We start from the raw sequence: 14,726 nt of genomic DNA, 5'->3' as shown, positions 1-14,726 counted from the left end.
CCTACCCCGGCAGCGGAGTACGGCACCCTGCAGAGTCCCACGACACCCGGGAAGGAGTCCGAGGAGAGGACGCGCCGCGCTTCCGGCGGAAAATCGAGGGGTCGCGGGAGAAGGAATAACCCCTCTCCACCTCCCGATGGGGACTTGGAGGTCAGTCTGCCTTTATCATCATAATCAGTCATGTTCAATCCACTGCTGGATGATGGCTTCCCCAAGCCATCGACATTGCTCAACAATCCCCCCCCCCCACCAGCACCCTGCACAATAGTTGAATCAATGCATCACCACATGCTCACTGCCAACCTATTCATTTACTTATCTCGATGCCTGGCTGCCTGCAATACCTACTGCCGTACACGATCATATACCTGCCTACCTAATCGTATGCTTACCTATTTACTTATCCGACCACCTGATTGCTTACCAGTCTTCAAATGTTTGTATTTTCTATGTACTTGTGTTTATGCCAATCTACAAATGCTTTTTGTATGTGGTATTTATCTACCTACCAGTGGTCACCTTCCTGCCTTGTTATATCCTCCTACCTTAGCTACCACAGCTAGATGTGTACAGTACCACCACAGTCATCTCTCCACCTGCCTCCACACCAACAAACATGCCCCTATAGGTGCATTCATGCATGCATGCATACTTACCTGCCTATACCTGCCTTATCTGTGTGTTCATCCATCCGTTCATCCATTCATCCGTCCACTCAACACTGCACCCATGTAGCTAAACATACGTATATGCCTCCATGCATACACATGGAAGGATAGAACTTAAAAGTCTGAAATTAGTTCCCCATAATTAGTCCATTTACATTAATCACTTCACTAAAGGTGTTGAGCCGCACTGCTTCAACACCCAACGTTTGAATGTAAACGTCGCCGTTGTGCCAAAATAAATGCGCTATCATCAAAGGTGATGGTATAAAGGGACCTTCAAAGGGAGGCGCAGGGATCCGAGATGGAAGGCGCAATCGACGAAAATAAAATCAATTAGCGGCACATTACAACAAAGCGAACACAAACCCCTGGGTTACAGATGCGTTGGTGGCAGTGTTTTTCGTCGGGCGCTGATTTACAAGCAGCGTGTGCCTCTCTCACTCTTCCCTACGTGGCGGCGGTGGGGGGGGGTCACGCGGGCATGACCATCGCTGTGCATGGAATTCTGCCAAGTGGGGCTTCTGTCTTGTTTGTTGGTCTGAACTTGAATTGCAATTTTGTTTATGAAATATCTTGATTTGCTGAGATGGCCGGGTTTGGCTCAAAGGTCCAGTACGGCCGAGAGGGCACAACTGAAACCCTGGGTTCGAATCTGGGTTGCAGCCGCCCGTGATTAAACTGGGCTTTCAAGTTTCGCAAGTTGATTGTCTCAACCCCGGTCCACCAGTGGCTACACAATCAAACTCTCGTTAGACTAAATTTGGTTTCACATTAAATTTGATCAAATTGCAGTCGAATGTCAGAGTTTATTTAAGGTGCTTATCCGTACCATGTGAAGGACAAAAATGCCACTGGAAATTTATTTTGGGGTGAAGTGCTGTCAACAATCTCTTGTTAAGATGTTTCCTAACAGATAGAGCACACTGCTCTGTAATACTTATGAAGTAATTATTTGTTTCGTGGTCTGATACAGAAAGTTAAATATCAAATACATTGAAAAATAACTGAAAAATCTGCTTTGCTAGTCACCCACACACGTTGGTCATCATCATAACTACGGGAGTTTACTGAGTTGCCACTATAATCGGAATGAAACTGAACACAATTATGATGCTTTTTTATTTCAATCACCATGATTGGTTTAGAAGCCACCACATAACTCGCAGTACATGGTACACGAGCATGGTTGAGCACGTTCCGTTCTAGCAGGTCTGTTTATTTCTTGTTCACTGACGAGTTGTAAAAAACAAAAGTTGACAAACAGCTGACCATTGACATATTTCCAGTGAAGATTTGTATCTTTCAAAATGTTATTTTGCGCTTGTTTTTCAGAGGGTTTTCATATGGGACTTGGATGAAACGATTATCATCTTCCACTCACTCTTGACGGGCTCGTACGCCACAAGATACGGCAAGGTACGTGCCTTGCATTTCACGGTGTTGCACGGCGATTTTGGATAAATACACGACGTGCAGCGGTGACGTATGTACGTTGAACTTCTTTCGCACCGTACCTAGCCAACCACGCTAATTGGAGGTGCGGGGGAAGGACAGCAAACTAAACGCAAAAAGCATTTTTAAAGAAGTTAGTTTCCAATATAAACTTAAAAGTGCAAAGCTTCAGTGGCTTTCTAATGTCAGAAGGAAGAGAGCGTTCCAGACGGCCGCAGAAGCGCATCTGAAAGCTCACGATGCAGTGATGGTCTTTGTTCGATGGTTAGCCACAAGCCGCTGTGAATGTCGTTCGCTTACACATCTATATACTCCACACGCAAGATGAACCACTGATTCACCAAGTCTGTTCAAGGTTATTTTAACTTTGCACATGATGGCACAGCCAACATCGATGCATAGGGTTAACTTTTTGTCTTCCTCAAATGATCTACCTGAGATTTGGTGGTGGAAAGTGGGTTTAGTCTGGGCACGTGCTCTCGTTGCACTCTAGGTCATGCACACATACATGTGGACAACGTGTGCATGTGGGCACGTGTAACATGTGGACAACGTATATATGTGGCACGTGTGCATGTGGACATGTGCAGCCGACTTTGTCTCAATGCACTGCTAGAACAGGACCCCTCCTGCCTGTGGCATACAGGCTCTCTGAGGCTTTTTTTAACCATACCGTACAGCTCAGGTGCGCTTCGATGTTGGTGGGAGGAGTATATGACGCCAATGGAAATTCGCTGCTCTGCACATTTACTGCACGCACCACCTCCTACACCTTGAATGCATGGTGGTGCTCACCCATACAAGTGGACTATCCAGGTTCAACACTGCTTAGTATTCGGAGGTCCAACGGGATGGGGCACATTTCTGGTAAATTGTCATTGGTTCACCTCTTTATCAGGGTCTCTTTTTAAACTCCAGTCCTCGCAACCCCACCATGGTCCATCGTTTTGTGCTTGCCCATTCTCCGTTGGGGCACACATTAAATATTGACATGCTTGCACGCACGTCGTTATTAATCAACAATAGACCCACTGTGGACATACACGACTCCGCTCCAATATCACATCGACGTCTTTGTGTGGACGTGTGTTGGTTAGCATACGACACTGAACCCGGCAACACGAGTTTGATTCCTGCTCCCGACCAATAAAAAGCAGCAAAGATTTGAACAAGTCCTGGGCCCCCCTCCCCCTTGGCCGACTTAAGCCTAAATAAGTACCTGGTGCAGCCGAGCATGGGGATATTTGTCTCTTCTATTGTGTCCCACGTGACTTAGAGAGCACTGGTTCAAATTAACCAACGCACGTCTACATTGCATAGAATGTCTATCGCAAATCGTCAGACACGTACGCTTGTAAGCGTGTAATTTATATCTGAACGGAGGTAAAACGATATAAAACTAAACTAGTTCAACATAATACAAACATTTTTTTACTAGGCAAGGGCCACTGAACTATATACCTCTTTTTCAGAAGCGACCTGGCCACAAATGATAGCTCAACGAAGTGGCTTATCACGTGGAAATTTATAGCAGTCAAATACCATAAAGCATGTTTCTAAATGTGGACGGACAAACCGGAAAACCCAGAGAAAATCCACGTGACCACGGGGAGAACATGCAAACTCCATATATACAGGCGTCAGGGGCGGGATCAAACCCACGACCTCCTGCATATACGGCGAAGGAGTTAATATCTCGCCACTGTGGTGGGTCTACTGGAGTTTGAGAAATCCTGCTGTGGATGTCTGGGTGTGGGGGGAGGACAACACACCCTTACCTTGCTTCGTATGAAAGTGGATGCTGTTTCCCAGTTGCTAAGAGAAACATTCCAATTGCCCCGTCATCGGAGACTGACTCTGGCAAGTAAGCGGCTGTTTGACAGCTGACCAGCTGCAGGCAACACCAGCTATGTTGTACAGCATTCCTTCGTGGCACAGGATTCAAAAACACGCCGTCCATAAAATATTATTGCCAGGCCGCACATTTGCAAAATTGCTTGGAAGGTGAATATTGTAGGCTAAATATTTTAAAATTACATATTTCTGGGGCGTGCTGTTTTGGCCTTGTTTGAGGGTACATCGGCACTCGGTACCAGTGGAGCAAATTGAAATTATGATGGATTTACGACTGCAGTTCTTTTTGTGCTGGTGTTCAAATGGTAATTTCACACAGGGGTGCGATAGCAAAGCTACAGTTTTATTCTTTATTATTTTAATACAGTACTTGTATATTTCTGAATTTCTATATAGTTCACACAAAGTGACTGAATTACTATATAAATGCCTGTATATAGGTAGCCATTGATTGAATGTGGCTGGAAATTATTGCTAGTGTTAGTTAAAATATCCATGGCTTCATTTCCATTGTTTGGGCTGTTTCTTATTGTGAACAAATCCATCTCGAATAAATCCTTACCCGTTTTGGTAATAGAATAGGTGTTAAGATGTTTAAACACCAAATATATACCTATTACAAGGCAACAAATCTGAATTAACCACAGGGCATGTTTGTTTGCACGTTTTGCCACAAAGTATGTGTGGGTAATGCAGCCTTGATGCCTTGTAATAGGTATCGAGTTGGTGTTTGAACATCTTAACACCTGTCTTATTGTCAGAAAGGGTCAAGCGTATTCTTATTTTTTCATAATTTTGATACTGGCAAAAAGGCCTCAGATGTTTTACTGGACAGTTTGTCTTTAATTTGCTTAGTCCTTGAAGAATCACTTAAACATTTAAACTTATATTTCAATAACGAGTACTACTTATACAGCATGTAAGCATTTCCACATGCAGTAAATTGAATTAACAACATTGACATTTGCATAATTATTCTGATAGTATGGAAATTCCAAACTGTCAAATTCCAAGGCGATAAGTTAAAATGTCGGCTTGGGTTTCGTCACAAGCGTCGCCCGGCCGAGCAAAGCGCGCGAGATCTCCTTTTACATATTTGCCTTGGCCCACTCCTCCAATTTTAAACAGAAAGAAAATCATAAAGGGTCAACGCAGCTCTGTTGTTAGATGGGAGCCATGGTATTATTATGTTTTAATAGGACATTTTGGAATTCGAAATTAAAATGAAACTCAGGATTTAGGAGCAGATAACTGTGATGGGTTTGTGCCCGTTGGATCAGCAAATAAGCTGTGGGTAATGGGTGGTGGTGGGGCCGTGGAGGGAGAGCCTCGGTTGAGATTAACACAGGGAGCACAGGCAGCTGCTGTAATCATTCCGTTAGAAAGGGCCTTGTCTAATGAAGAGGCCTGGCATCAGAGATGGGGTTGGGGGGGGCGGCGTTATCAATCATCCGGCTCTGATTTGTCCAGATCCAGTCCAGCTGTTTATGTCAGCAGTTCTTGTTCCTTCAATAAATTTTTAATTAGCAGAGCGGCAGAAATGTATTCCGGGAGATTGCATAAGTTTATCCAGCCCTCCCTCCCGTCTCTGCCAGTCTGGACTGCACCTCCTGTCCCTATCTCCCTCCCTCCCTCTCTGCCCTCCACCCCTCTCTGCCCTCCCCCCACTTGCTACCCCTACCCAGGCCTCATGCCTGGCTCCCTGCACCCCCCATACACCCTGCCCCACCTCCCTCCCTCGCCATGCCCACTCCCTCCCCATTCCCCTGCCGCCAGCCACCTCCTGACAAGCCAAAGCAGAAGCCAGTTGAGCAGCAATGCTCTCGCGCAGTCTCTCTCTCTGGGTTGTCTAGTTTTTACCACTTTGAGTGGCGTTTTTGTTGCAGCGCGGTCAGTATGGTCCTAATTATCGATTCGGCGTATCGTCTGTTATTCCGAGATCAAGCCGACAGGAGCCTGTAGCTCGCCCAGACTTTGGAGGATTGTTGAGGCTCTGCGTGTCGGCTAGCGGACGCACGCTCACTCCGCGATGAAGCCCACCAGATGCTCTCGAGTGCGGCTTTTCACGCGTTTTGTGACAGTGATCGTGGTTTATTGTTATTGCATGTCCTCTGACGTTATCTCCGACCCCAAGTATTGCTTTGGTTATGGAACAAAAGACGCCCATTGTTGGAAGCTGAATTGAGGCATTTGGAATTTATTGGTGGGTTGGAAATATCCCAAAAATGTCAAACCAGGGCATCAGTATCGGGTTTGACAGTCGACTGCTCTGGTTAATCAAGTCGGCATGTTGTCACTTGCACACACAAACAGTAACATTCTGTGCCTTTATGGGCTTTGTACACATGTTTATGTGTGTGTGTGTGCACTGTGTGTGCACAGTGTTGTTTCAGTTTGAGCTTACAAAACGTAATGTTTTGGGTATTTTTAAAGTTAGTTCCCTTTTAATGCTTTTTTTAACTCAGAACTACACACTTTAAGTGGAATGTGTATTTCTTAATTTTTTTTTATCTTTTGTGTCATCGAATGAGAAATCTCGTATTTACATTCGGTTTTCTTAAATTCATGGGTTTTTTTTATTTTCCTGGGGCGTCATTTTTACACCAGAGCCCTCCCCCCCCCCAGCTCCCCGGCCCACCTGCAACACCAACTCGCGATCGTCAATCCTTCGGTCGTTGCGTACAACGTTCACCTCGTTGCCTATTTGCTGGCATCTGCACAACTCTGAACACTATAAATAGGGGTGCCCTGGTGCGATGGTATGGAATTTTATTTTTCCGCCACGGTAAATTGGCGACTGAGGCAATAAAGCTGACGGGTCGGCGTCAGCTGCTGCGGCCTGGGGAACGGACGCCCGATGACGGCGCGCGGACCGGGGAGGGTGCTGACGGGCGTGCACAGGTGCATGCCTCGACCCGGCTTGGGCGGCTTAGTGTGGCCGCCCCGGCCCTAAGCCTCGCGCCGTGTGTGCGCTCGTGTGGACAGGCTATAACGCGCTCGTGCTTGCGTGGATGTATAGGGGAGGCGGGGCGGGGAGTGATTCTTCTGATGAGTTTCCCTCTTCACATATTCGCTTCCACCTTCCCTGCAGAATCATCTTCATCATATCTCCAGCTGAACCTCTTGCGATACAACGCACATAAGCCCCCCTTCCTTCTCATCACACTTCTCAATGATTCCTTATTGTATCCGTTCTCTCTCACAACATCTCGCGGTGCACTGTGCCAGTTATAATCGGTGTAATCGGTGTCAGATCATGGTCTGGGTCGTCCCTCATGCTAGAATGAGTAACCAGTGCTGGTTAAGTGTTATAAACTTCTGTTGTAGATATACGAAGGTGGCTGCGCATCACATGTGCTTAGCGATACCACTCTGTGGTGTGCTGTGCCAGACCTGATAGGCACGTGCTTATTTTCCACAGCAGTTTATTCGTCTAAACCTGAGATGTTGAATGCAATCAATAAACAGGCACATCTTTGGCTTATTGAGTGAAGCACTGAAGCTAAGTACAAAGCAATGTATTTGATCGTCCTATAAATGTTGCTGTTCTGGTAAAATATTGGATAAGCATATTGCGTAATAGATGCCAAACCGTATAGGCTGTGATTTTGCATTTGACCGCATATTGTCACCGCCCGAGTGCTTACGCAACTAAGTGCACATTATCAACGTCTTCTTTGTCATGTCATTGATTATGAAGATAAAGATCCACCATATGGCCTCTTAGAGCGATGATTGACTGGGCTGCCCTGAGATCATTCGTTTCTTAGCCCCGAGCACAACGGAGGAGTCGACCAGCACTGCACACATTTTACGATTCCTCCACTCCCCCCCCCCCACTGCTTCCACAACCCAGCGTCAACTGCAGCGAAACCAATATTTGGGGCCGAGTCAACCTTTGGGGATGCCCTATCCGGGTTACAAAGGTTGCAATTGAACCTTTGTCGCAGTATAAAGGCGCAGGGCGCTATGCCACCCGTTTACTTCTACAAAAGAAGGTTCAGGGTGTGCGTGAGTAAGTTACGTGCGTGTGTATCGCGTCACGCGTACGTGACCAAATATTGGCGCGCGTCCAGAGAGAGGTCTATGGCATTTGAGCACAAAGACGTCTGACCAAAGTGCGCGACATGTGTGGTGGGATTCAATCTCGGGACCCCGGGGATTTACAGAGCACAGACACTCGAGGCGTGCATTTGTATCAATGCGCTTACGTGCTTGCGTGTGGTGGGGGGGAAGGGGTTTATTGAAGCATCGATTCGTCAATAAATATCAATTGTTAATCTCAAGATGCTTTGCGTAGAATAACGTGTTTAAGAATGTCTGCTTTCCCGGTCTGTGTGTGTTGTGTGCGATGCGTGTTTGTGCCCCCCCTCCCCCTCGAGCTGCCACATGCATGCTGCTACTTTCTGCGCAATCAAAAAGTTATTTTTCAGCAATTCATTCATTAATGAGGTTGTTTATGCCTGCCAGCGATGAGTGTAGTAGTTAGCGCACTGCACTACAAACCTGGCAAACCCAGTTTGATTCTCCCTTCAGACCAAAATCAGGCAGCGAATTTTTGAGCTGGGGTCTCCCTTTCGTCTACTCAGCCTTATACGAGTACCTGGTGTGGTTTGTAAACATCAGGACTAGGGAGACAAAGACGGCCGGGCATGGTGTTAGCCACCAATCACCTCGTGTGCTGTGCCGGCCTTTGTAGCTGCTCGTGAACAGCACTCGCCCAAACAGTCTGTTAATGCTATAGGGAGGATCTTTGTCAATAATTAATATAACTACTCAGCAATATTACCAAGCTCTACTGGACGAACACGTTGGTCTTTGTTCCTTTATGAAGAGCAGATGGATTTTGAGCATCGAAAAATTAAATGTTTATACAAACTAAAATTGGGTTCAGTCTGCCACGCATGTGCATGCTTAGCATTGCCTCACAAGTTTTGTTTTCGTTATTAAAAGTTGCCCTCTTCAATTCGCATTTAGTATAAAAGAAAAACATTAATGTAAGTGACGCACACCCTGTGCATACTAGGAAACGCTGAGAAACATTTAGTGTCTTGTTTTTGAAATTACTGTAGTCGTGCATTTGTTTTACTTGTTTGATTAATGGGGTGTTCTTTTGTTCTTGATGAAATGTTCCACTATATGGATGCATATATGGAGACAGTATCGCGATGCTAAAGCTGTGTTAATTGACACACATTATTTTTTTATTTTAATGTCAGCTTGTCTTGGGTGTGGTCATTAACCATCACACAATATAATTCTGGTGCCCATCAACATATCGTATGTGTCACAAACTCATCCCCACAGTGTAAGCGGCCCAAGGCAATAAGTACTTTGGGTACAGCGGTAGGTAATAATGGCGATACTGGACCCCGATGACTTCTAATTATGATGAAACCTGTATCCATTTGTCTTATTGTTCTTATGATGTCTAAATTAAGCACATCAGCCTATCTTCAGCTGATGACCATCGCGAGCATAGGCACAAGATTGGTGATGTCATCTCGCAATGCTCGCTGGGAATTGTATTATGTGCTCCTGTTTGAATATACTTTGTGCATGTGCATTATCAATATTGGGTCATAGCTTCAAATAATTGTTGTTGTCTTTGCGCGACAACTATATAAAATGCAACATAATCTTCACATTTTCTCACGCTAATTCTGTTCAGAAGTAATGTTTTTTTATAAGTTGTAGTCATATTTAATTTATGAGACAGTTTTTGATGATGATGATGATGACAGCAGTATTTCCAGTTTGTCCCTTTATTTACTTCGAGGCAGTCTTGATGCATTTTTTGGCATTCGTCAGCATCGGCAGCCTTCACAGATCAATCAGGTTTTACCTCTTATCGTCGGATGTGATCGTCACTCATAAATCATCATCATCATCGTCGTAAATCACGGCCTGCATTATTGAAATTGCCTGAAGGCACAGAGTGGCCCTAGGTGGTGGCGAGACAGATGGAGCAGATGAGCAGATGGAGGTTGAAGCTTGGATATTGTTGCATGTCTGCGTGGTCATGGGGGGGGGGGGGGGTTTAGGCGAGACTCGAGGAGTCTTGTGACATATGACGTCGCTGCTGTTTGGCAATAACAATAGCACACCATGTGTTGGCTTCGGAAGAAGGTGTATCTATCAGACACGTGTCACTCGCATTTGTCGCTCTGGTTGCAGGAAGATACCGGTCATATCGTGGAGCGAACAATATCTCACACGACTGACTGGAGGAGTAGAGAACTACATTTGAACGCATTGCCACGAGCGGCGTATCATTTCACAACTGACGCAAACCTAAACTTTTAATGTCCCGGGGACAACTTATGGATTTCGCGGGACGGCTACCCACAAAAAATGTATGACGATCCTGGGAAGACCAGGACAGGTGGTAGCCCTATTCATAGGCGATCTCAGAAATGCCGCGTGAGAGTGCTGGGAACATGACACTTGAACACGATTGGAAGGCAGCCTGAAGCACGCTGGCAGTGTTATTCGGGCAATGATCTTGTTCAGGTATTTATTGTTGAACATATTTTGGTTTGGTGATTAGGTCCTCATTTTGGATTGTCTAGCGTGTAACACGGCTTGGAGAACATTTGAGTCTCATTTTTTAGATGCATTTAATGATGATTGTAAAAATCTACTGTCTACTGCGAGTTTCAAGGCCACCCCATACAATGTCATAGATGGAGGGAGATTTTGACCTTACTTAACCACATCACTCCTATGAGGGTTTGTGAAGGATGAGCCCCCCCCCCCCGGTTTTTATCAGACCGTAGTTTTTAATGTTATTTGAAATCCCATGGTGTGTAAGGAAACATGAGCGCTGAAATACACGTGCCCAAGTTTGAATGGTCATATTTGACATAAACGCCATCACTCTTGCCATCTGTTGAGATTGATGCAGTTGCTTTGCGGGATACTGTTTCAATCTCTCCCTCTCGGCGATGTCATTTGCACGACATGTACAATGAGGGGGTGTGTTTCGCCGCTGTCGGGAGCTTTGGCTGCACGTCACGTATGCACTGATTGAAGCACCACGGCACAGACAGTTCCTGACCACGAGTCGCTTTGGAAAGTACTGCCTAGGCTTTTTGCGGTTGTTCCGTACGGCGCTCTGGTGATTCGGGTATTAATGAAACCGTGTTGTGAGATGAATTTACTTTGCGCTCACCTGAAGTTGCTGTGGCGAGGGCTTGTAATTAGAATAAAACAATAATTCCCCTTCCCCCTAAAAGTACCATGTTCTCCTGATCGTTGTCCCTACATTAGTAGGTTAGTGAGTCCACCGTTCTCCTGCCCTGGGAGCACCAGGCCTCGGGCTTTCGTTCGTGGAATAAACGAAACAATTTTAATTTTATTTTACCAGTTAAGGCCCACTGAGCTATGTTAGCTCTTTTCCAGAAGCAACCTGGCTGTCACAAATGATAGCTGAACGGAAGTGACTTATCACGTGGAAATCTATCGCAGCCAAATGCTCTTAAACGCATATATATATCTGTGCACCCCTCCCGTTTATTTTTATCACTAGCGCTCTGTATCAAGCTCTTGTAAAAAAAAAAACAATAATTTATTTCTGCGCTAAAAACGCAGCAGCCCAATTTCGGTTCACCCCCCCCCCTCCCTGACCCCCCATTTTTATCATCAACCTGTACTGACTAGTGTGGTGAAGTATAGTCAAGCAACGCTATAACCAGCACAGTTGGGGGGGGAAGCTTTCATCCAACAGTGGCTTGACAAAGGGTTGTAATTTCATTTTATTTTGTTCTCGGGCTTTCATAACCATACGTCACAAGATTCGTAATTGGTTTCTTTGGGGTCAGGTCGTTTAGGTATAAAGTCAGAGCTGTAACCCTCCACCATCTGATAAAGCAAGTTGTTGTGGGCAAATCTACCAATTCGTGATAAGATTTTTGCAAAACCGGTTATGTTGAAAATATTTAATACGTATTCAATTACTTGCTTCTTTAACACGCCATTTTGCTGAAAAACAGAATCAAATAGCGCTTTTGACCACCTGATAACTTTATTTGTTGTTTGCAGTGTTGGGTAGTGGAGGAGTGTAGCTCTAATAAACTTAATAAAGTACTTACACAATCTATATTATTTAAACTGTATATTGTACTGCTCGATTGCATAATTTAAGGCCTTGATTTCCTGTTTTGTAAATCGTATCCCCTGCATAAGGTATAGATAGGGCTGTTTCTGATCTTTTATCATATGCGGTTCTGTATTGTTTTTGCGACCCGCATCTCCCTTGAAAGAGAGCCCTTTTTAGTTTCGTTGGGAGCTCATGTACAGCAACGTGTCCATCTACTGCTAGATGAGGGCCTCCCAATGCCGCGCTGATGGTGGGAGTTATTTTGACCATACTTCGCCATGCTGGTCAATTCCCCGGGGGGGGGGGGGGTGGGGGGAATTGGTGATTGTGGGGCCAGCGTAGACTTGTGGAGCATAGTTACAGCAACGACTTTTGCTGCACTTTCCTCTGCTGCCCACAGCTTAGCTTCTCCGCAGCAGCAGCAGCAGCAGCCAGTAACGCGCCCGCTGCTACGTGCCTGGCGATATACCCATTCAAGCGCTATTCAGGTTTAACCGTGCTTAGCTTCCGAGTTTTGATGCGATCAGAGGCCGCCGCCACGCCAGGTGATTTTTTTTTTTTTAAATCATCGACTAAGTGGGTTATCACCGGACTCAAAATGAAAGATCGGTTGGCGTTCTCTTTTTTTTTCAGGACCCTCCAACGTCTGTGTCGTTAGGCCTGAGAATGGAGGAGATGATTTTCAACCTCGCCGACACGCACTTATTCTTCAACGACTTGGAGGTGAGTCCGCGCGTGTGTTACGCCCTTGTGGAAAATCCACAGATAACCTTTTAAGATGTGTATCTGTTTGTTTTTCTTTCATGTTTAATTTATTTTCAGTGGCCTGAAAGCATTCCTCAGTGGATTATGAATCCAGAAGATGGGTCCAAATGTCCTGAAAAAAAAACCCACTGCTGCTCAATTAAGTTTGCGGACTACAATAACGTGGCTTGTTGAAAGTTTTTTTTGATGATCGATCAAAGTCATTGTGATTTCCCAGCTCAACTGAGCATTGAGGTTGTTATTCATCTCCTGTTTACAGAGTATGTGGTGGAAATTCCTATGGTGGGGGCGAGTTTATACATAGAACGTCCACGAATTAGTGGTAGTTGGTCCTGATCACTAAAAGGCAGGGTTGGTGGGGGTGACGACTCCTGAGTCAGTTACAATAGTGTCGTTCATAATGGATTGCAACCGCAATGTAAATTGTAATTTCACCTAACAATGCGTGCGTCTGATTTCAAGGTCATGATGAAATGCAGGGATTATCTTTTATTGCGTGGAATTTAGCGGCAGCCTCTAGCGGCTGGAGGGGCCAGTAGAACCCATTACATGCAACACATACGTATCAAATAACGTGGGTTCTTATGCACGCAATTCAAGGTATGCATCCAGCTTGAATAATTATCGATGGGAACTGATACTGATTCACACCCCCACTGGTCCAAATTATACATTACCTGGATGTATTTTTGTACCTGTATTTAACATTAAAATAATAACTTGGGGTTGTTTTACTACAGCCAAAGGTTTTGGTAAATTTCTACAGAAATAAGTAAGCATTTTTACGTTTTATTTCAATCTCGCATAAAATATTCATGCAAGTCCATGATGTTTTAAACTCCCTTTGGCAAATCCATTATGTCAGACTCTTCAGGTGTGCGTTGTTAGGAGTGTTTGCACCCTGCCAACCATCATCTTATGTTACAGTTTAAAACTAGCTTATTGAACAATGTGGAGTGGTTCCACAGTGATTTGCGCACTGTGTTATAAACCCGGGCCATGGCTAATATCAGTGGTAAGTAATGTCTAAATTAGTCTTTTCCCAGCCCTTTACCAACCCGCATTGACCAACCTGGTACAATATGGTCAAGCAACCTCTCCGATTGACGTGGTGTTGGGAGGCCTTATTCCAGAAGTGGATTGATAGTGGCTGTAAATTAGTATTATTATAATTTTTTAAAAAAATTGTTAATGGGGGATCTTCTAAGGTCAAATTAAAATGCTGTGGAACAGTGATTATACATTTTGATTTAAAGCTTTCGTAACTGCAGTGATTCATATTCTTGGTTCTTTCGGTAAAGTGACGTTGAAGGGACGTTTTTTCACACCTGATGATGACTGTTTGTGTTACAGTCGAAACGTCGTGAGAATTTTATTGTTTATATATTTTATTATTTTGTTGTTTCCCTTCAACGTGACTTTACCGAAATTACCAAGAATATAGTGACTATACAGTCAGTAACCTTACTGAGATGTTATTAGACGTACTGGTCTTAATATTTTTATGGACTTTTTTTTTTACATCAGCTTTTAAGTCGAATTGGATTGGTGTAATGGTGGCACAGCGTTTGGTGCGCTCCACTATGTACACGATGACCCGAGTTCCAGTCACAGCCACAGCCAACATTAGTGGCGGGTGTTCTTTGAACCAGTCCAGGCCCTTCGCCCCCACCAAATACCCTCCGCCAAACCCGCGTGGCCAGCATGGTGATGTATGGTCGGACAACCCCCAAGTACAGGCAGCATGTTACAAAAAAAGTGGATTTTATACGGTTGATTGATAAGGGAGAGTAGGTAACCTTGTATACAATGCTATGATGCTCTCTAGGATTAGTGGCTATAATGCGCACCAGAGATTTGGGTGGACTTAATCCTAACAAAAGGAT

General features: G+C 44.8%; 1 protein-coding gene across 19 annotated transcripts in view; it reads left to right on the top strand.

Moving 5' to 3' along the window:
* Window positions 1-14,726, top strand: part of LOC116942691 (protein phosphatase EYA1-like) — a 153,949-nt gene that overhangs the window by 116,292 nt on the left and 22,931 nt on the right. For all 19 annotated transcript variants that reach the window (XM_076067299.1, XM_032954933.2, XM_076067298.1 and 16 more), the window contains 3 exons: window positions 14-150; window positions 2,001-2,084; window positions 12,709-12,798. In XM_076067299.1, the coding sequence (XP_075923414.1) occupies window positions 14-150; window positions 2,001-2,084; window positions 12,709-12,798 (311 nt within the window). The remainder of the gene's footprint in view (window positions 1-13; window positions 151-2,000; window positions 2,085-12,708; window positions 12,799-14,726) is intronic.

This window comes from Petromyzon marinus, chromosome 15, assembly GCF_048934315.1.
Source record: "Petromyzon marinus isolate PM22_M1 ecotype Great Lakes invasive population chromosome 15, UKy_Petmar_22M1.pri1.0, whole genome shotgun sequence".
In the NCBI taxonomy this organism is placed as follows: domain Eukaryota; kingdom Metazoa; phylum Chordata; class Hyperoartia; order Petromyzontiformes; family Petromyzontidae; genus Petromyzon; species Petromyzon marinus.
The sequence above is the reverse complement of the archived record's forward strand: the minus strand, read 5'-3'. Positions and strand labels throughout refer to the sequence as shown.